Here is a 24037-nt window from a genome sequence, read left to right on the forward strand (position 1 = left end):
CCAAACTTAAATGATTTGAGTACATTTGACAGAGGATGAGCACTGCATCTTGTGTTATTATACACAGCCCGTTTATCAATTTTCCAAGATGAGCAGTGTCCTATTTTATACAGATAAGAGGACAGAGTTGTGCTGATAGTCATAATTGGACTTCGTCACAACAAGTAGTGAGCTTTTTTTTTTGCCCTGTAATAAATGTGAGGAAAGAAGGATAACTGACTTAAACTATTTTTGATTTGGAGGAGCCGGTGTTGGACTGGGGTGTACAAAGTTAAAAATCTCACAACACCAGGTTATAGTCCAACAGGTTTAATTGGAAGCACACTAGCTTTCGGAACAATGCTCCTTCATCAGGTGAGAAGAGCGTCGCTCCGAAAGCTAGTGTGCTTCCATTTAAACCTGTTGGACTATAACCTGGTGTTGTAAAATATTTTTATTTGCAATATTTACTTAGTTCAAAGTCATGTTATACATATGAATCATACAGGATTTTTGCAAAACGTAACTGCATAAAATACTTATAAGTGGTATTTCTTTTGCAAAGAAATTCAAATAAACATTTACTATTTTAAAAGTTGTTAACTCCATGCACCACCATCTTGCTTTATTCAAAATAAATTGTTGTACACACAAGAATTTCCTGTTTGCTTTTTCAAATGCAGAAGGAGAAAATGACCTGGACTGACAGCTCATCTCTCTTATGCCCCTCTATCAGAACATTGTTTGATCAAGCTCCAGCTGTGGTAGAGATCTCTGCCATCTGAAGACCCTCTGATGAAAGAGATGGGTGAATGAGATGTCTGTCAGGCAGGTTGATGTGATGGGGTTGAGCTTCAGGGACAAGAACTGGCGGTGTAATTGGTAATTGTTAAGGTGGCAGCATATTCCTCTGAGTACCACCAATGATTATAAGTAGGAATGGTGAGTGACACAGAAACTTAAGAGTATACACTGGATGATACTTAATGGAAAGGAACTGTGGACCATATCATGGAGAAGCAGGAATCTTGAATTGGAAAGAAGTGCGTCTGAGGAAAAATGAACAGGAAGAAGATAAATGGATCAGGAAAGAAGCTAAATACAACATGGTATCCAGAGTGTCAGTCAGTTTGCATGTATGGGTGGATCTGGAGCCTTTCCTGCACAGGTCTTTGCATGGAATCAGCAAAGGCTTGGAAGGAAACATATTTGTTCTTTTAATTAGTGACTAAATTTGGGAGAGCTGATGGAGTTTATTCTAAGTAACAAAATTCTTAAACTATTAAGATGAACTCCAAACACACTAATAATAGCTTTTCAGAGCCATTATATTGCATTAAACTTGTATAAGCTATTGTGGTTATTTGATAATTCCCAACTTTGGCAGATTTGGTTTGTGAAAACTAATGTTTCATTTAAAATCAACCAAAAGTCAGAATGATATTTTGAGTCTATTAAAGAATAGAAAATCTGCAATTTTCCATACATGCCTGAGACTATTGTCTGCTAAAGTCTTATTAGCTAAATTAATGTTTTGACAAATTAACAAATCATATCTACTTTTCTTTCTAGTTAAGATTCCCAAATTTGCTTGTCACCCCCTCAGGTTCCTACCCCATGCATGTCACCTCATGTAAAAAAAATAGTATTTCTACCTTGTTGATTGTAGTATGAATACAGCTAGTAACCCAAAAAACTTTAATCTTGTTATTTTAACTGTTCTCAATTCTGCACCTTACACTTTTGGATTTTGAATTGATCCAGTGATATCTCTAAGAAATTCCCATTATCTGCATGCATTTCAGTGTAGTAAGTTTGACAAAAGTGCAACACAAATCCCACTTAAGTGTTTAAATGGAATTTCTGTTGCACCTGTAGGGAAATAGCACCATGGAAGACAGTACATCCAGTAAACTTGCACCAAGTCTACATGGTGTAAGCAATTTCATAGGAAGAAAAACTTTTGGCCTCTCTCTTTTTGAAATGAGAAAGAGAACATCATGAAGGTGAATTTTTTTTAAATATCCACAATTGAAAACTAGGCTGATAGCAGCCATGTCAATTGCCATAAAACCCATCTGAGTCAGTATTAAAGTGGTGCCGGAAAGCACAGCAAGTCAGGCAACATCCAAGGAGCAGGAAGATCGACGTTTCAGGCAAAAGCCTTTCATCAGGAATAAACCCATCTGGTTCACTAATGTCCTGTATGGAGGGAATCAGTCATCCTTACCTGATCTGGCCTGTATTTCTTTTCAGAGCTACAGTGATCTGGTTGATTCATAACTGCCCTTTGAAGTAGCCCAAGAAAGCCAATCTGTTCAACAGTTCAGGATGGGCAATAAGTACTGACCTAGCCAGCACCACCCGTGAACCTTGAATGAATAAAAAGATTTTGTTTCTTAAAGTGACTTGCGAAAACATGGAAGCTATGGGATCCAGTTTGGCCACTTGGATCCTGACCCTCATTACATCCTTGGTTCAAACATGGACTAAAGAGCTGAATTCCAGGGATGAGAGTAACCGTCCTTGTCATCAAGGCTGCATTCAACAGAGTGTAGCATCGTTCCGATTTATGTTGGAAACTATCCTGGAATATTGAGGTAGTCGAGAAATCAAAGTGCTAGAGCATAACACACAGGTGAGGTCCCAGAGGGCTGGCGAATAGCTAATTTTGTCCCATTGTTTAAGAATGGTATCAGGGATGATCCAGGAAACTACAGGTCTGGAGCATCATGTCGGTGGTCAGAAATGTCTCTGAAAATCTTTTCCAAACGATATCTATACGCATTTAGGAACGGCTGAACTATTGGTGATAGCCTATTTTTGTTGGAGGGAGGTCGTTCCTCACTAACTTTATCGATGTTTTTGAGGATGTGGTGAAGATAAAGGGAAAAGCAGTTGTCTACGTGAACTCCTGCAATGCCTTTTTCAAGGTCCCACCAGTCACATGACATTGAGAGAGCTGGCAAGATGGATACAGATGGATACTAAGATGGCTTAGTCATAGGAGACAGGTAGTGGTGGAGGGATTCTTTTTAGAAAGAAGGGTTGTGACTCTTTCACAGGGATCAGTACTGGGACCTCTGTAGTCTACATAAATGATTTGGAGGAAAATTAGTAAGTGTGGAGATGATTCGAAGATTGGAGGAGTTGTGGATAGTGAGGATACAGCAGGATAAAGATCAGTTGGATGTATGGGCAGAAAAATGGCAGTTGGAGTTTAATTTGGACAAGTGAGTTGATATATTTTGGAAGGTCAAGTACAAGTGAAAATTATACAGTGAATGGCAGAACCCTTGGAAGTATTGATATGCAGAGGGATCTGGGTGTGCAGGTTCACAGATCACTGATCTGTGAGTAGATGCAAGTAGATATGGTAGTTAAAAAGGCCTACGGCATGCTTGCAGTCATTGGAAGGGATGCCTAGAAGGATAGGAAAGTTATGCTGCAGCTTTATAGAACTTCAGTTTGGTTACACTTGGAATATTATGTGCAGTTCTGGTCACCAGACAAGGATGTGAATGCTTTGGAGATGGTACCAAAAAGGTTTACCAGAATGTTGTCTGGTATGCAGGCTTTTAGCTATGAAGGAAGATTGGCTCAAATGGGGTTTGTTCTCACTAGAATGCAAGAGGTTGAGGAGCAACCTGACAGAAGTTTATAAGATTGAGAGTGGCATGGACAGAGTGGAAAGTATTAGGCTTTTATCCCAGGGTGGAGGGGTCAATTACTAGGAAGCACAAGTTCAAAGTGAGGAGGGATTTAAAAATGAGGCAAGTTTTACCACACAAAGGGTGGTAGTGGAAGCAGACACAATAGTAGCATTCAAGAAGTACGTGGACATATACATGAATAGGAAGGTAGTAGAGGGATATGGATCCTTGTAAGTGAAGACGGTTTAGTATGGAGGGCAAAATACCTTCGCGTAAGCTTGGGGGGGGGATGGAGGACCCTAGCAAAACTTGCATATCAGAGGGCAAACTCTCCAGTGGTTGGAGTCATGCCTGACACATAAAGATAGTAATGGTTGTAGGTCAATCATTTCAGCACCAGGACATCTCTGCAGCAGTTCTTTACAGTATGTCCTAGGTCCAACCATCTTCAGGTGCTTCATTAATGACCTTCCATCCTTAAGGTTAGAATTGGGGATATTCATTGATTGCAGAATATTCTGTACCCTTTGTGATGACTCAGATACTGATGCAATCCATGTTCAAATGCAACAAGATCTGGATAATATCCAGTCTTGGGCTGACAAGTCACAACTAACGTTTGAGCCACACAAATGCCAGGCTATGACCATCACCAATAGACAATCTAACCACTGCCCCTTGACATTCAGTGACAGCAGATCATAGACTATAAATACTGCAGAGACTAACTCACCTGACTGGCCAAAGTCTGTCCCTCACCTACAAGGCACAAGTCAAGAGTTTGATGGCATAGTCCTCACTTGCCTGGATGAGTGCAGCTCCAACAAAACTCAAGAAGCCTGACATCATCCAGGACAAAAGCAGCCCACTTGATTGGCAATACATCTACAAGAATCCACTCCCTCCACCACTGACACTCAACAGCAGTGTGTGCTATCTACAATGTGCAGAAATTCAATGGTCCTCAGACAGCACCTTCCAAACTCATGAACACTTCCATCCAGAAGGACAAGGGCATTAGATATATGGGAGCACCACCCCCTTCAAGTTCCTTTCCAAGCCCTCACCATCCCAGCTTGGAAATGTCATCGTTCCTTTATTGTTGGGTCAAATTCCTGGAATTCCCTCCCTAATAGCACTGAGAATCGAGCCACAGCATGTGGACTGCAGCAGTTCAAGAAGGCGGGTCACTGCCATCTTCTTAAGGACAACTAGTCTTCTAGTTGTCATCTGCCATCTTCTCAAGTGGGCGGCACAGTAGCACAGTGGTTAGCACTGCTGCCTCACAGTGCCAGAGACCCGGGTTCAATTCCCTCCTGTGTGCAAACTCCACACAAACAGTTGCCTTTCTCCCAGTGTCTGCGGGGGTTTCCTCTGGGTGCTCCAGTTTCCTCCCACAATCCAAAAATGAGCAGGGTAGGTGAATTGGCCATGCTAAATTGCCCGTAGTGTTATGTGAAAGAGTAAATGTAGGGGAATGGGTTTGGGTGGGTTGATCTTAGGAGGGTCGGTATGGACTTGTTGGGCCGAAGTAATCTAATCTAATCTAAACTAGGGACAGGCAATAAGTGCTGGCCAGCCAGTGACACCCATATCTCACGAATGAATGAATAAATAGTGATGTTTTGAAGAGTGCATTGCAGAGAGGAGATGCTGCAGGTCTTAAAGCATAAATCACCCGGACCTGGTCGAGTATATCCCAGGATTTTGAGAGAAGCTAGGGAAGAAATTGCAGGGCCCCTAGCAGAGGTATTTGTATCATTGACAGCCACAGGTGAGGTATCCGAAAACTGGCGGATTGCTAATGTTGTGCTGTTTTTTTCAGAAATGTTGTAAGGATAAGCCAGGGAACAATAGACCTGTAAGCCTAATGTTGAAGGGGATTCTGAGAGATAGGATCTACATGCTTTGGAAAGGCAAGGGCTGATTTGGGATGACTTTGTGCAAGAGAAATCATGTCTGACACTTAACTGAGTTTTATTTTGAAGAGGATAAAAGATGGATGCAGTTAGGGGTAGACATTGTCTTCACGGACTTTAGCAAGCCCCTCGAGCTTCCGTATGGCAGACGGGTTCGTAAGATTAGATCACATGTAATCCCGGGTGCTAGCCAATTGGATACAAAAATGGTTCAAATGATGACTGTGACCAGTGGTATGCTGCAAAGATCAGTACTGGTCCACTGTTTGTCTTTTATAGAAACAATTTGGGTGAGAATATGAGAGGCACAGTTAGTATGTTTGTGAATGACACCAAAATTGATGGTATGGTGGACAGGGGAGAAGGTTGTCTAAGATTACAACAGGACCTTGATCAACTGGGCAGCGAGATGAGGAATATCAGGTGAAGTTTAGTTTAGATAAATGCGAGGTGTTGCATTTTGATAAGCGATCACAGCAGGATTTGCATATTAATGGTCAGGCCTTGGAGAGTGCTGTCGAAAAGAGACCTAGTTCGTCGAAAGTGACATCACAGGTAGACAGGGTGGTGACGATAGCATTTGGCTTCATCGGTCAGAATTGGGATGTCATGTTACAGCTGTACAAGACATTGGTATGGTTACATTTTGAATTTTTGCATACAGATCTGGTCAACCTGCTATCAGAAGTGTTAGGTTCTTTTCCTGAGGTTTCACATGCTAGATACAATTTGCACACACCAACTTCTGCAAACAGTTAGTTTATTAAAGCCTGTGCAAGCTAGGTGACCCCTCTGACACTCTTCACAGGCGTGCAAAGTAGAGTCAGAAGAGGCTCCCGAGCAAAGGAAATACATCCCCTTTGTACAGGTCAGCTGGTAATGCTCACAGATATTGTCTCGCCCCCCGCCCCTCCCAAACAATAACACGTTACCCCAGGTACAATGATGGAATGAGGTCATCCTCCGAGATAATGTAAATGTCCTAATCCTGGAGAATCATTATGCAAATGATTTTCTGCCTCCGTGATTCCCCAAGACAATGTAGGTGTGATATGCTTCAGTATCGGGGGATGGTCATGCAAAAGAATTTGGCTGGGGTTGGCAATGAAAGCATTTATGAGTGGAAGGGACTGAATGAGAGTTTAATTTGATAATAGCAGTAGAATAGTAGTAAATGGCTATCCGAATGAAGTGCGAGTCATCCACGTTCCTGCATGAATGTCGCCTCACCCACTTCCAGAATGTTCAGCTTTTGGAGAAAGACAGTACAGTTTAACCCTTTAACGTTGCATTAATGTCCAGAGAGTACAGGTTAGTCTTTTAACATTACAGAAGGATGTCATTTAACTGGAAATGATGCAAAAAAGATTATCAAGGATGTTACCAAGACTGGATGGTTTAAGTTAAGGAGAGGCTAGATAGGCTGGGATGTTTTTCTGTGGAGGTCTGATATTAAGGGTGACGTTCTAGAGGTTCATGAAGTCATGAGGGACATAGGTGATTACCGAAGGTCTTTTCTCCAGGTGAGGTGAGCCCAAGACTAGAGGGCATAGGTTTAAGGTGAGAGGGGAAAGACATAAAAGGAACCTGAGGGGCAACATTTTCGTACACATTTTTTTTTTAGATTAGATTACTTACAGCGTGGAAACAGGCCCTTCAGCCCAACAAGTCCACACCGACCCGCCGAAGCGCACCCACCAACACCCATTCCCCTACATTTACCATGCACCTAACACACTATGGGCAATTTAGCATGGCCAATTCACCTAACCTGCACATTTTTGGACTGTGGGAGGAAACCGGAGCACCCGGAGGAAACCCACACAGACACGGGGAGAATGTGCAAACTCCACACAGTCAGCATGATCATGTGTACGTGACATGAGCTGCCAGAGGAAATGGTAGAGGCAGGTACAATTACAACATTTAAAAGACACTTGAACGGGGCGTGTACAAGAAAGGTTTAGATAGAGGGAGGGGCCAAATGCAGGCATGTGGGACTACTTCAGTTTAGGAAATCTGGTCAGCATGGATGAGTTGATCCAAAGGGCTAGTTCTGTGGTGTATTCCTGTATGACACTGACATCATAAAATTATGCATTATTACAAAGTTCAAACAGGACAGAAATATGTAGAGCACTGAAAATAAAGATATGCTTGTGGGTTGAGGCAGGCTGTTAAAGGAGAATCATCTATTGATTTACCCATGCTAATAGCATAAGAAACAAGAGCAGGTGTAGACCATGTGAACTGCAGAGTCTGCTGTGCCATGGCAGAACATGAGTTTCAGTGACACTGGAAGGGAGATAAAGATGGAAAATCATCTAAGGGCTTACTACTTATTTATGCATTTATTTATGATAGCATGTAACCTGGGTTTTGTGCGCATTTAAAGAAACATTTGTTCAATAAATTCTAACAGAAGGAAAACGGCATTTTTTAATCAAATGATTTAAGCTGAGTTTTGTAAGTTGTAAGTTATTGAAGAAGAGGCCTTTTAAGCAGGAGTATAATTTGGGATCCGTAATAGTTGAAGCAGGTACTACTATGTCACTTAGAGACTATGCTGATTACTTATTAGCAAATTTTCAAGTATCAACCTGAAATTGTAACTTTGCTATTTCATGTTGTCTATGTTTTGTGGTATATGATGGAATATTTTGTATCTTGTAAACATGTTACAGAAGTTCGCGATTTAAAATATTCTGGTTATTGCTCAAGACATTTTGTCTTGCTCTCAGCAGGGCAAATTGCAAGAAATACCAAAATAAATAGAAAGTAGCATTTAAACTGGGTGAAAGGAGAGTTCTGATTGTTTGGCAAATGGATTCTGTTCAGGTCATTGCCAGGGAGCATGCATCATTTAATGACTGACAACACTGAAGTGTTATTTAAGCTTTAACTGATTCAGTTTGACTCTCTGATACCTTGAGAAATAGCCAGTGAATGGTTATCCCCCATTTTGTTGCAGGCAAACCAGGCGCAGTGTATGTTTGTGTTATTTCTGCCTGCAAAGAAAAGTGCTCTGTGTATTAATACACATGACCTCCGGTACATGCAAATGTGTTAAACTGCAAGCGGTGGCCTCCTCAGTACAAGACAATTTGTTTTGACAAATTGATCTTTTCTTCAGCAGTACTTGTTTTGTACTATCAAATGACTGTTTGTTTATTCCAGTTACTGATTAATATCACTTTATGCAATTTTATTTCTCAGGTTAAAAATCCTTTGGCTTACGTTGTGCCAGCTACACAATAATGTGGAAATAGAGGTTGGTTTTTCTTCTGCCTTTTGGAGGCTGGGAACATTCGGTGTCATTTTATTGTTTGGATTAGATTTTTTAAACTATGGCGAACTAAAAATGATTGAGTTGTACATTCTAGCAACGTTGATTTAACATTAGATGTTATTTGTACAGCTTCTTTTCAAAATAAATCTGCTAACATAGATGGAAATTCACTGAACAAATTGACCTCACGGGGATTTCATGGCACTTGTGATCTCTCTTCTCCCATACTGCACTAAGAACCTCAAGCACAGACCACTTTCCAGTGTTACTACTTTCTCTTCATTTCCAAATTAGAGGAACATTTTTTTTTAACGAAACATGCTGGGATCACCAAATCAGTTTAGCGATGGTGCCTTTTCCATCCTTCAACCCCAAATTTTTATTCACATGTACATTCCTAACAAACAAGGGCAATTAGACTTAAATCAGAAGTGCTTTTTACTGCCAAACTAAAATTTTGTACACTAACCTCAAGATGTTTAAGATGGGTATTACAACAATTAAGATGTCGCAGTTGTGTAAAAGGAAAATCCATTTGTTCCATTTTAACTTCTGAAATATAAGATGCTAAACACTTTAAATTTGGGTGCATACTACATAAAAAGAATAAGTGCTGTTTAGAATACAAATTTTTCCCTTAATTACAATGATAGAGAATATTGGAAAAGTATATTCATCATCTTTAACCAAATTGCTGTTGGTAGGTACACACCAGAAAGTAAAACATTGAAAATTAAAAATGTTTTACATTGGAAATGTTTAAGTATACGCAACACAATTTTTAAAAAAAGACTAATTCAGTAATTATCACAGAAATGCAGTAGAAATATTTTAATGTCCAGATTAATATCCATCTTGAGGAATTCCCATCATTGTTTGCGGAGGTTCCTCAGCACGAATGAATGGTTTCATTACAATACATAGGGTTCAGTTTTCTCCTCCATGGAGGTAGCAAGAAGGGCACTTAATTGGGTGAGCTAGCTTTGGAGAAAGACTCTCCCACTTGCCACCTTATCGGTCAGGTACAGGATGAGGTGGTCTATGAGCAATCTTCTCAGCTCACCAGCAATTAATATGCTTTTTTAATCTTTGTGCCAGTATGGATAATTGCATATTTTCTGATAATATATTTGTCAGATCTTTGCCCCCTCACTTTATCTATATCCCTCTGTCATTCATCTGTCCTCTTCACAACTTATTTCCATTCCTTCCAAACCTTTATGCAAGTCATTTTTGTAAATTATAAACATTTTGAGGTCCAGCACAAACTCCTGTGGCACACTACTCATTACATCTTGCCAACCTGTAAGCCGACATATTTCGGGACGGCACGGTGGCTCTGTGGCTAGCACTGCTGCCTCACAGCACCAGCGACCTAGCTTCGATTCCAGCCTCTGGCAACTGTCTGTGTGGAGTTTGCACATTCTCCCCGTGTTTGCATGGGTTTCCTCCCAGGTGCTCCAGTTTCCTCCTACAATCGAAAAGCTGTGCAGGTTGGGTGAATTGGCCATACTAAATTGCCCATAGTATAGGTTATTAGTCAGGAGTAAATGCACGGCAGGGGAATGGGTCTGGGTGGGATCCTCTTCAGAGAGTCGGTGTGGACTTATGGGCCAAAGGACCTGTTTCCACACTGTAGAAATTCTAATTCTAGGAACCATTCGTACCTACTATTTCCTTCAAGTAACCAGCCAATCTTCTATTCATGTGAGGTGCTGGAAGAATACTGCAGGTTAGGCAACATCTGAGGAACAGGAGAATTGACATTTCGGGCGTAAGTCCTTCAGGGACCAGCCCTCCTTCTGATAAAGGGTTTATTTCTGAAACGTCACTTCTGCTCCTTGGATGCTGTCTGACCTGTCCTTTTCCAGCACCGCACACTCAACTTTGATCTCCAGCATCTGTAGTCCTCACTACTGTAGTCTTCTCCAGCATCTGTAGTTCTTAATCTTCTATTCATGCAAATATGCTACCATGATACGAACTTTTATTTAATACAATCTTTAAGGTATTCGATCAAATGTCTTCTGGAAATCTAAGTACTGTACATCCACATGTTCCCTTTAATCTACAGCATGTTACCAACTCAAGGCACGCCTATAAATTAGTCAAATGTAATTTCTCTTTAAAGGTTATGTTCATTCTGCTTGATTACCTTGAACTACTCCAACTGCCCTGCTATAACTTTTAATAACAGTTTCTAACGTTTTTCCCTCTGGCAGATAGGAAACAACAGACCATTTAGTTTACTCTTTCTGCTTGACTCCTTTTTCAAATAAAGGAGTTGCATTACCTATCTTGCAATCTAGTGGGACCTCTTCAAATCCAGGGACTTGCAGAAAATTAAAACAAATGCACCAATTGTCTCTCTAGCTACTACTACTAAGGGCCTAAGAGGAAGCATCTGGACACCCGTCAAATCTCAACTCTGACAATTTGCTCAGTGTCACTTGGCAGTTGTGATTTCACGGAGTTCCTCCTGCCTTCCACTTCCTGATTTATTGCTGCATCTGGAATGTTACTCATCCCCTGCAATGAAAATGAATATGAATTATCTGTTGTAAACTTGTCTTGTCAGCCATTATTAGCCATTATTAAGTCTCCAGGCTCTTTTTTCTATAGAACTAACACACATTTGGTTAACTTCTTAAATACTCATGGAAACTTACTATCTGTTCAGATTTCTAGCTAGCTATCTCTAATTTTTATCTTCTTTTGGCCATTCTTTGTTTATATTAATTATGACCTGCCATTTGTATTTTCAGTTATTTTTTTTTCGGCCTGGCCATCTCTTATAATTTTACTTTTTCGCTGGAAAATATCTACTCCATGCTAACAAGGCCCCATTGCATCTCTACTGACCGACTCTGAAACCTATTTCACCAGTTCACTCTGTTCTCATGGCCTCATAATTAACCTTACATAAATTTATAAAGTCTCTGTCCCATTCCCCTCTCCGTCAAACTGAATACCTTATTCAGTAATATTATGGTTGCACTACTGTGGGGCTCTTTCGCTTTGAGGTCACTAATTCAACCTAACACAGTGCAGAATATCAGGTCCACTATCATCAGCTCTCCGGTCAGTTCCAGAACTAACAATTTTAAGAAATTGTCCTGGAAGCATTTTATGATTTCCTCTTTGAGACTATCTTTGCCCATCTAACTTTTCCAGTCTGTATAAAGTAAAATCACCTGAGATTATTGAATTATAGAATACCTATAGTGAAGAAAGAGGTCTGTTGATCCATCGCATCTGCTGCATATTACACATTGCTCAGGTCATAATAATGCAGAAATTATGACCTTGTGATTCTACTTCATTTACCACCTAGATGCTCGTAATGACCTTTTTTTTTGCGTATTTTGTTGATACCTACATGACCCGTGACATCTGGATACTCCCCATTGCGTGCAATGGCCCCAACCTGCCAATGGCTCAATTACCTACTTTCCCAGTAGGTGGGGAAAAATAACTACTTCTCTTGACTGGGAAGCCAGAACCATGTGCCTGCCACTTGAGGGTGGGACACTGTATGCCACAATCTGAGGTCATTCAGGGTAGCAATTGGTGTAAGGTGGCCACTGATAGGAGACCTGTTCTTGCTTTCAACCCTTTAACTATTGCTGCAAGACTCTAAAGAAAGAAATGGCTTTCTCACAATGGATCCCTTGAAGATTAGACCCCCAACAATAATTTTCAGGGCCTAAACGCTATCATTCTCTAATTGATGGCATGTTTTGACGAGCTGGGAATTCATTATTGAGATCTGTGATTCACTAACAAGCTAGCTGGTCAGGTCCTGAGGCGGATTAGAGTCCAGTTCTTAATGGGCACTTCATAAAATGTTTTCTGGATAGTTTATTAAAGCTTACTTGTTGGAGTTAATGTATGTATTGCCTTTGAATGTGGCCATTTAGAATGTTCATAGAAAATTTCTGCCATGATGCTGAACGGAACTTCGAAAAGAATATATTAGAGTGAAACAAATAACTGTAGTAACTCATCTGATTATTTGTCCTAAACTGCTTGATATTGTCGAATTTGGAAACAAATAGTTTGGGTTAAAAGATTTATTAACTTATACAAATTAAAGTTTACCTTAAGAATTTTTCACCATTCTTACTATTGTTATTTGAAATAATCTTGTTCACCATTAAAAGCAGTTTTACAGAGCTATATTAATTTTGTTTTCAGTTTTTGCCAATATATACACCTTCTGAGGAGGAAAAGAGAAACCCCATTTTGTATGCAAACAATGTTAGAAAGGTAATGGCAAAGTAAGTATAATGATAATGCAAAACTTAATCAAATGTAACCAACATATCCTTAATTCTTTACCTCCATTGATATTAGGACTATTGAGAGCATTGGAAAAGTTTTTTTTGTGTCGCAGGTCTTGTGTCCTCAGACCAATTAATTCCAGGAGTGTGTATTCAGGCCTCCATACCATTGGATAAAAACTGAAGCTCCTTTCAGACATACTAAAACATTTTATCCTGAGCTCTTGAACTAATTTGATGCAGAAAAGCAGCACCAACTGACCCAGTGACTTAATGGACCCACCCAATTTTTCAGAATATAATGCAAACCATTTAATATTATTATTTACTAGCTCGCACTGCAGAATTTGTACACTTACTTATGCTAAGATGCTTACTATTTTAAACACTTCTGCCAACCTAAAATAAATGATTGATTAAACCCTGTCCTGAGTCAAATATTTACTTTGTAGCCTTGAAGGAAGATCATTCCACCCAGGAAAAATTTGTTTTATTAATGATGACTTCTTGCAAAGTTGTGTGGTCTGAGATAGAGACCAACAATTACAAAAACACATGGAGTGTGTGGTTTGACATATGCATATAATGAGCGAAAGCACATTCATCAGTGTATACAGTTCCATCTAAATTCATTAGAGTTTTATAATGGTTTGATTGAAACCAGTATCAGGAGCATGAATTTGTGATCTTAGAACAATACAAGAATAACTTGTAATCAGCATAACTTTTTGTCTAATAATATGTTGTGTATCAGAGCAGAAAAATGTGTTGCTGGAAAAGCGCAGCAGGTCAGGCAGCATCCAAGGAGCAGGAGAATCGAGGTTTCGGGGATAAACTCTTCTTCAGGAATGGAGCAGCCAGAGCCCCCTCTGAAGGACTGTTCGACCTCCATTAAAAGTCATAGATGTGCACTTCTATGCTTGATTTTGTGTTTCTCATGTTTATGGGAAATATCTAATCTAGCCATCTATCTGCTTAATGTTCAGTATATTGTTTAAATGCCATCTCATATCACTTTTTGAGGTACTCTATGCTGCTGTATTCCTGAATGAAAGGGAATGGGCAAACTTTAATTTTTGTAATTGCTACTTTAGAGATTCATTGTAGTTCATTACTTTGTAAAAAAAAAAAGTCAATTTACATCAAAAAACTATTTTTCCCCCCATGTGTTTATTTTTGAACCCATTCCTTGTAGCGCTCTGGGTGTTCCTGTGACTGACTACACATTTGAAGATTGTCAGCTTGTAATGTCTGACAGCCAGCTGAAACTACCTGTGGATACCTGTCTACTAGAATTTGCAAAACTTGCCAGAAAGCTCAAGTAGGTTCTGTTTTATGCTTACTCTCTAATTTCAGCCATATCACCTTTCTTGAATTAGATGTGATAGTCAATCTTTTAATGATTTAACACTTGACATATTATGATCCATTCAAATTGAATGTGTTTAATTTATTCACAAATGTTCAGCTATTCTGGTGGGCCAATAGGATAATTAGTTTGGGTTCCTGTTGTTTAAAATGTTTGAGAGATGGGAAGATGATTGGTGAAATTATTATTTGCTTAAATATAAAAATTTACTTAAATCTGGGCAATCAAGCAGCATAAGAATAATAGAGTAACATAGCTCATTTCACATAAAACCACGTATAAAACTTTTCACTTTAAGTTGGTGTTCAGAGAATGATTGCAGTACTGCAGGAGGTCATTTGGCCCATGTTTGTACTGACATGATGTGTGAGCAATTATCCTAGTACCAAGTTCCACACCAATCTATCAAACCCCTGTAATCCTGCAAGAATGGTCTGATTCTCTTTCACAGACCATGATTGAATCTGCTGCCACCACTTTCCACCAGTGCATTACAGACCCTAACCACTCAAAGTTTTCTGTATCTTGCCTTACTATTTTTGCCAATTAAGTCAAATTAACTGATACTTCTGCAGCAAAAGATCTCATGCTTCAAGTAACTGTTGGTCAGCAGATTTATAAAGTTGGATTTGGCTGTGCCTGGGAAGATGAGTGCAATATAATAATGCATCCCAAGCAATTACTGTTGGTAGAAATTCATCCTTTCTGATCAGTGGGCATGCTCAACTTTGATTTAAATGAAGACTTTGAAGATTATGGCTTGAAAGATTGCAGAGATGTAGGACAGAGGGTGGGTGTAGAGAATGTAGGTATGGGCTGATTTGTGTTTAAAATTTGACTTGATTCTACTAAATTAAGCTCTGACCTGGGCAGAAATCATGCAGAAACTCAACAGTAATGCTTAAGAATGTTTCAACAGTGAGCTGGTTATTTTATGAAAGCTTAACATTTTTTAAAAATCTGCTAACTATAGTTATCTACACAGTGGTTAGCACTGCTGCCTCTCAGTGCCAGAGACCCGGGTTTGATTCCTGCCTCAGGCAACTGTCTGTGTGGAGTTTGCACATTCTCCCCGTGTCTGCGTGGGTTTCCTCCGGGTGCTCAGGTTTCCTCCCACAGTCCAAAAAACGTGCAGGTTAGGTGAATTGGCCATGCTAAATTGCCGGTAGTCTTCAGTGAAGAGATAAATGTAGGGGAATGGGTCTGGGTGGGTTGCTCTTCGGAGGGTCGGTGTGGACTTGTTGGGCTGAAGGGCCTGTTTCCACAAAGTAATCTAATATGAGCAAACAAATTACAAACCGGAGAAGGCAATTCAGGCATTGACCTTGTTCCTCCATTTGCTAACATCATAACTGATGTGATTATGGCCTTATCTCAATCTTTCCTGTCGTCTGCCAGTACCCTTTTACTCCATTGTTAATCAAACCTCAGCCTTAAATACTTCGGACCTTTCCTGCAATACTGTTTGAAGAGGAGAATTTCACAGACCTACGTTCCTGAGTTTTAAAAAGAATGTTTCATTTCTTTCTTAAAATGGAGATGGTTTTATTCTCAAACTGTGTTCTCTCATTGCAGCCATCCCCATAAGGGGAAATATTCTCTCAGCAGCCACCCTGTTAATTCCCCTAAGGATCAATATGTTTCAGTACAATTCCCTATCGTTTTCCTAAACTCTAATGGATGCACACCCCAACTGTCGAATCTTTTTATTCCATAGTCAAGTGAATGTTTTCTGAACTGCTTTTAAGGCTATTATGTTCTTTCTGGAGTAGGTAAACCAAAATTATAATTATACTTAATATGTAGCCTGACAAACATCCTATACATTTGTAGCAAAACATTCTCTACCTTAATATGTACAAGGAGAATACAGTATATCTTTCTATTCTTCCTGCTGAAGTGACTGAGTTCACGTTTTTCCACATTCTACTCGATCTGCTACATTTTTGTACACTCAATTTATCTAGTTCCTTTTATAGGTTCATCTCCTTGCAATTTACTTTTCTACCTATCTTTGTCATCACATTTAACAACCATACAATCTGTTCCTTGTTCCATATCATTTATATAGATTGTAAATAATTTTTTTTCTGCACTATCCAGTTGGCACTCCACTGGTTACAACTTGCCAACCCAGAAATGACACATTTACTCTTACTGTCCACTTCCTTTTGGCCAGCCAACCTTTCTGATATATTACCCCATATATCAAGAGCTTTTTATGTGGTAATATTATGTGGTATTTTATCAAATGCCTTTTGCTAAATAAACCAAGTACACCCCATCTGTAGTTTACCCTTTTATCTATGTGGCTTGTTACTTCCTCAAAGAACTCTTAAATTATGTAGACATGATATCCCTTTTAACAAAATCATGTTGACTCTACATAATTGTATTAAGATTCTAGAGCCTTGCCTCAATAAGAAATTAGTGTTTTCCCTTTGACAGCTATTAGGCTAACAGCCTGCAATCACTTGCTTTCTGAAGTAGCTGCTTTCTGACCCCTTATTTTCTTGAATAGCGAAGGTAAATACACAGTTTCCCAATCTGATGGAATTTATTCCAGAATTCTGGAAAATTAAAACCAATGCAGCTACTTCATTTCTGCTTCATCCTATTTTGTTCGAATAATTGATTATTCAGTTAATTGATTCAATGCCTTCTGTGCCCCTGCAACACCATCCAACATTGTCTTCCCCTGCACTCCCCCTCACAGCCCAAACTGTATCCAACACTGCCCCCCACGCCCACTCAAAACCTGTCCAACACGATCCCCTCCCGACCCCATCCAACACCGACCGCCTCCCGCACCCTAACTCTGCACTCCACCCCCCTGCCGGGGCAGCCAGACTGGACACCCATAACAAGACTGCAGCTGCCTTTTGGGGAGTGAGTCTCCAAACAGAGCACGCACAACTTCTTACTACAACTTTTTGACAGGTTCCACTTTGCCCTTTACAGGACAATGTTAGAGAGATTATCTAGGGAAGGGGGTTTAGGGAACAACCTTGGGTCGAACTCCAGGGAAAGAGAGAGAGAGCGAGGGTGGGAGGTCAGTCATTTAGAGATGGTGCCTGCACTCCCATCAGTCCAGGACTGTTCTCGGCAGGACTTTTAATCTCTGGAAATAAAAGACACGATCAGTGTTGGAGACATATCTGTCTTGTAATTTTTCTGTCGGGACTTCTATCTCCTTCAGGTAATTCAATTTTCGGATAATTGGGATTCCTCTGTATATATCAGCTTATAATCATTATGTTTTGATACAAAATAAGGACACCGTTAGAGATGCTGATTACTAAATGCTTGCAAATGTTAACATTTTGGATATTCTTTAAAAATAAGTTCAGTACTTAAACATCAGACTTAGCTCTACAGCCTGTGCAAATACATAATGTACTTCTCTAGAGGTGACCTTTATGTTTTACAGAAGCTGACAGAATTTGTTATGGAGGTGATCAGTGGATTACGTAGACAGTGTCATTTAGCACATTTTAGTTACTCCATCAAGAAAGGTCCTTTAATCCCTGCAGTGAAGCATCTAGTTGTTGAATTCTTTGAGGTTTTATGACTCTGCTATCCTAGCTAAAAGTGCAAACATGCATTTATTAGTTTCCCTAAAAGCCAGTCAAGATTTGCCATTTATAATTTGCACCAATGCCCCTGACCCTACTTTATTTTGAGTTTGTTTTCAGATTACTCCTGGCATGCAGATCACTTTTTCTATACAATTTATTATTTTTTATGGTTCTGAAATGTGGTCTGCCATTTCTATTTGGCATTGATAAAGTTTTTACTTTTTGCCAGTAGCATTGGGAAATGAACTCTACTAAGCATTCACTTAGCAGTACTACTATATTTTTTAGAGCTGAAAATGTGTTGCTTGAAAAGCGCAGCAGGTCAGGCAGCATCCAAGAAGCAGGAGAATCTGTTTCAGGCACGAGCCCTTCTTCAGGGGTGAGGAAAGTGTGCCAAGCAGTCTAAGATAAAAGGTAGGGAGGAGGGACCTGGGGGAAGAGGGTGTTGGAAATGCAATATGTGGAGGGAGGTTAAGGTGAGGGTGATAGGCTGGAGTGGGGGTGGGGGTGGAGAGGTCAGGAAGAAGATTGCAGGTTAGGAAGGTGGTGCTGAGTTCGAGGGTTGGGACTGAGACAAGGTGGGGGGAGGGGAAATGAGGAAACTGAAGAAATCTGAGTTCGTCCCTTGTGGTTGGAGGGTTCCTAGGCGGAAGATGAGGCACTCTTCCTCCAACCGTCGTGTTGCTGTGGTCTGGCGCTGGAGGAGTCCAAGGACCTGCATGTCCTTGGTGGAGTGGGAGGGAGAGTTGAAGTGTTGAGCCACGGGGTGGTTGGGTTGGTTGGTCTGGGTGTCCCAGAGGTGTTCTCTGAAACGTTCCCAAGTAGGTGGCCTGTCTCCCCAATATAGAGGAGGCCACATCGGGTGCAGCGGATGCAGTAAATGATGTGTGTGGAGGTGCGGGTGAATTTGTGGCAGATAGGGAAGGATCCCTTGGGACCTTGGAGGGAAGTAAAGGGGGAGGTGTGGGCGCAAGTTTTGCATTTCTTGCGGTTGCAAGGGAAGGTGCCGGAGTGGAGGTTGGGTTGGTGGGGGGGTGTGGACCTAACGAGAGTCACAGAGGGAGTGGTCTTTTCGGAACGCTGATAGGGGAGGGGAGGGAAATATATCCCTGGTGGTGGGGACCGTTTGGAGATGACAGAAATGACGACTGATGATATGATGTATATGGAGGTTGGTGGGGTGGTAGGTGAGGACCAGTGGGGTTCTGTCCTGGTGGAGATTGGAGGGGTGGGGCTCAAGGGCGGAGGAGTGGGAAGTAGAGGAGATGTGGTGGAGAGCATAGTCTATCGCATCTGGGGTGGGGTTGGAGGGGGGGGGGGTGGTGAAGGAATTGTGGTCTTTGAAGAAGGAAGCCATCTGGGTTGTTTGGTATTAGAACTGGTCCTCCTGGGAGCAGATGCGACAGAGACGAAGGAATTAGGAATATGGAATGGCGTTTTTACAGGGTACAGGAGGAGGTATAATCTAGGTAGCTGTGGGAGTCCATCTGTTTATAGTAAATGTCTGTGTTGTTTCGGTTGCCCGAGATAGAAATGGAGAGGTCTAGGAAGGAGAGGGAGGAGTCCGAGACGGTCCAGGTAAATTTGAGGTCGGGGTGGAAGGTGTTGGTAAAGTGGATGAACTGTTCAACCTCCTCGTGGGAGCACGAGGCAGCGCCGATACAGTAATCGATGTAGCGGAGGAAAAGTGGGGGGTGGTGCCAGTATAGCTACGGAAAATGGACTGTTCCACATATCCTGCGAAGAGGCAGGCATAGCTGGGGCCCATGCGGGTACCCATGGCTACTCCTTTGGTTTGGAGGAAGTGGGAGGATTGGAAAGAGAAGTTGTTCAGACTGAGGACCAGTTCAGTCAGTCGAAGGAGGGTGTCAGTGGAAGGGTACTGGTTGGTACGGCGGGAAAGGAAGAAGCGGAGGGCTTTGAGCCCTTCGTGATGAGGGATGGAGGTGTACAGGGACTGGATGTCTATGGTGAAGATAAGGCGTTGGGGACCAGGGAAGCGAAAATCATGGAGGAGGTGGAGGGCGTGGGTGGTGTCCCGGACGTGGGTGGGGAGTTCTTGGACTAAGGGGGACAGGACCGTGTAGAGGTATGCAGAGATGAGTTCGGTGGGGCAGGAGCAGGCTGAGACAATGGGTCGGCTGGGGCAGTCAGGTTTGTGGATTTTGGGCAGGAGGTAGAAACGGGCGGTGCGGGGTTGTGGGACTATGAGGTTGGAGGTGGTGGATGGGAGATCCCCTGAGGTGATGAGGTTATGGATGGTCTGGGACATGATGGTTTGGTGGTGGGAGGTGGGGTCATGGTCAAGGGGGCAGTAGGAGGAGGTGTCCATGAGCTGGCGTTTAGCCTCAGCGAAACCATATTTGTTATTAAAATATGTTTTAATAGGGTGCTGTGCCCTCTACTGGTTATTGCTCATGTTCCCAAAACACAGGAAAAACCTTTTTATTTCAGTAAAATTTTAACATAGGAAAAGTATGTTGAAGAGATTATACAGAGGTTTTCAAAAAAAGCATTGCATTATTTTTTTGACCTGCCTCTGAATTTATTTAATCCTCCTAATTAGGATGCCTTTTCTTGCTGTACTGAATTAACTCTGATCTGATCCAGCTGGTTCACATCTTGCTGTAGTTGCTGTTCCTTACAGGCTGATCCATACTTTGTTTTGCACTAGGTTCCCATAGTTGCTTTACCTAATCCTCCACGTTTTACTGGTGTGTGTTACTTAGGCTACTACTGCTGTTTCTAATCTTGTGATTTATCTACCACTCTCCCAATTCTTGGACTTTACTGTTTTTGGTTCTTGAGTTTTACTCCCATTCCAACATTAGATCTACCTGCCTGAATTTCAGGTGTAGGAAGTAACAATGCATCTTTCCTGGAGTCCTAGTTAAATCCACTGGTTGAGGTTCACTCTGTAATCCTCCTGAACTGTCTGCTTCTACTGGTAAGCTTTTAGTAATGTGCACACTTACAGTCTTTCCCTTAGTTTTGCATTAATTCTCTATCTGAATCTTTGTCGCAGATTTGTTTATTTATATTCTATTTGCAAGTCAGCCATGCTCATCATTTTATTTCTTATCTGGCACATCCTTTGCCGGTACTGTCTATCCATTGCCATTACAACTCCTCTGGCACCCCATTCTTCCGGTGATGACTTAGACTTGAAGCCGCAGCGATACATTATGTCCCTCTTCTGAAATCTATGAAGAGCCGTCAAGGCATTCCTCATTGCTTTTTTAGCACCAATATTCTTTGTCTTGCTTCAGCCATCCACACTGCTCTTGACGAACTCTGTCAATCTCTCTGCATATCTGCCTAGAATTGTGAATTAGTTAACCACAGCCATAAAATCTTGCTCTTCGCTGAGGCTTCAGTGATGCCAGGAATTTGGACACACATGATCAATTCAAACTTAATCACCAGATCACGCCTTGGTCTCTCTCCATACTCCTGTGGCACATTTCCATTGAGCACTTAATCTAATTCATTTGTCATTTGCTTAAAAATCATAGTTTGCCAGAGTGCTCCCATGTGCCACTAAAATGTTTTTACATGAATTCTGCCTTTGCACTTCCTGCTTCTGCAGAGACTAACTCCACATCTTCAAGACTGCAGCTTTCATCCTCCCCAACCCCCACCACACACCAGCTGCACAAGCTCAACTTGGTGTTAAAGTATGGTGAGGTCACTACTGAATACACAAATTTGTTATACTAATCTTTTAAAGGTTTCAAATTAAATATTTTAAATAGCCTGCAGCTTCTTTTTCGGTGATGTAAAATTGGGTTGTGGATGAACACTCTGTGTACTTAATTTAATGCTTCATTTTAGTTTCCCTTTCATACAAATTATATTCTATCAGTGAGTGATGTGCTTTCATGAAAAGAAGTCTTTTTTTCCTAAAGATATGTTTACAAATATAATTTAATTTTGGTAAACCTATGATCGCTCTTAGCATTTTCTGGCTAAGACAATGTCACTGTCTCAGGATTTTGAAATTGACTAGTGATCATAATGTTTTTATTATCGTTTCAGTTTGAAGCCTGATAAAATTGAAAAGGAACTAGATGAACTTGCAGAAAGTGCCAAAAAAATGAAAGCAGGACTGACAACTCTGGAGACTTTTGCTCATTATTTGAAATTGCCTATTTGTGATGCACTAAGAGATATGTTTTTACTTTTCACTGAGGTAAACTATAAACTATGTTTATAATTGTTATCTTAAATGTCAGAGTTCAATAGGTTTTTCGGTTCTTATTTTGGATGCATTAAATGTGCTCTTGCCTCTAAACTTAAACATATGGACCAGCATTATCAATTATTAATAATTGATGATCTGTATTTATTTCTATGCAAGAAGCCTGACCAGTAAGGCAGATGAACTCTGTATGTGGTTGGGAATGTGAGACTGGGATATAGCTACTACAGAAACGTGGCTCAGGGAAGGGCAGAAATTGCAGCTTAATGTTCTAGAGTGAGATGCTAAGGGAGGATAGCAAGGGGAGCAAGAGAGGAGGGGAGAGGTGTTTTTCTTTAGGGATAACATTGCAGCTGTAGTTGGGAGGATGTTCCTGGGAGTATGTCCAGTGAAGTGATTTAGGTGGAACTGAAATAAGAAAGGGATGATCACCTTATTGGGATTATATTACAGTCCCCCAGTAATCAGCAGGGAATTGGGAAGTAAATTTTTAAGGAGATCTCAGACATCTGGAAGAATGATAGGATTGAAATGGTAGGGGATTTTAACTTCCCAGACATAGACTGTGATTGCCATAGTGTAAGGCTCAGATGGAGAGGAATTTAAGTGTCCAAGAAAACTTTCTTATTCGGTATGTGGATGAACCTATTAGAGAAGGAGCATAACTTCTCATTGTGGGAAGTATGGCCAGCCAAGTATCAGTGGGGAGGGGTGTGCACTTTGTTTCCAGTGATCACAATTACGTTAGTTTTGAAATTATTATGGAAAAGGATAGAACTGATCAAGAAGTCCAAGTTCTAGAATGGAGGAAGGCCAGTTTTGATGGTATTAGACAAGAACTTCCAAAACTGGATTGGACGAGGCTATTCTCAAGTTAGAAGTGGTCAGAAAGTGGGAGGCCTTGAAAAAGAAGTGAGTGTCCAGAGACAGTGTTATTGTGAAGTGCAAGGCTGATTGGTATAAGAAATGTTGGGTGACTAGAGAAATTGAGGCTCTGGTCAAGAAAAAGGCGCATGTCAGGCGTAGACAGATGGGATCAAGTGAATCCCTAGAGGAGTGTAACGGCAGGTGGAGTAGAGTTGAAATCAGAAGGGCAGAAAGAGACATGAGAGAGCTTTTGGTAAAGATCATTAAGGAGAATCCAAAGAGATTCTATAAATATATCAAGGGCAAAAGAGTAACTAGGGAGAGATTAGGGCTCCTGTGTGATCAACAAGACAGTTTGGAGCTGCTGGAGATTGGTGAGATACTGTAAGAGTATTTTGTGTCAGAATATACTGTGGGAAAGGATATGGAAGCTAGAGAATTTGCAGAAAAAGGAATAATTTGCAAAGTGTCCATATTACAGAGGTGGTGTTGCTAGGCATCTTAAAATGTATAAAGGTGGATAAATCCCCAGGATTTGATCAGGGATCTCCCAAAACTTTGAGGGAAGCTAGGGAAGAGATTGCTGGGCCCCTGCTGAGATATTTGTATCATCAATCGCCATGGGTGAGATACCAGAAGAATAGAGGTTGGTTAATATATTATTTAAGAAAGGTGGGAAGGAAAAGCCAGGGAACTATCGAACAGAAAGCCTGACGTCAGTGGTGGGTAAGTTATTGGAGGGAATTCTGAGACACAGGATTTGCATGTAATTGAAAAGACAGGAACTGATTATGGATAGTAAACCTGACTCTAAGTTGCATGGAAAATTGTCTCACTAACTTGATTTGAGTTCTTCTGAAGTGGCAAAGAAGAGTGATGAAGGCACGGTAGAGATATAT

The 24037-nt window shown here is 40.9% G+C and overlaps 1 protein-coding gene across 2 annotated transcripts in view; it reads left to right on the forward strand.

Moving 5' to 3' along the window:
- Positions 1-24037, forward strand: part of LOC140480383 (lysophosphatidylcholine acyltransferase 1-like) — a 169773-nt gene that overhangs the window by 124563 nt on the left and 21173 nt on the right. For both annotated transcript variants that reach the window (XM_072575169.1, XM_072575170.1), the window contains 4 exons: positions 8768-8822; positions 13038-13120; positions 14319-14444; positions 22109-22262. In XM_072575169.1, coding sequence (XP_072431270.1) covers positions 8768-8822; positions 13038-13120; positions 14319-14444; positions 22109-22262 — 418 coding nt within the window. The remainder of the gene's footprint in view (positions 1-8767; positions 8823-13037; positions 13121-14318; positions 14445-22108; positions 22263-24037) is intronic.

This window comes from Chiloscyllium punctatum, chromosome 8, assembly GCF_047496795.1.
Source record: "Chiloscyllium punctatum isolate Juve2018m chromosome 8, sChiPun1.3, whole genome shotgun sequence".
Taxonomy (NCBI): Eukaryota; Metazoa; Chordata; class Chondrichthyes; order Orectolobiformes; family Hemiscylliidae; genus Chiloscyllium; species Chiloscyllium punctatum.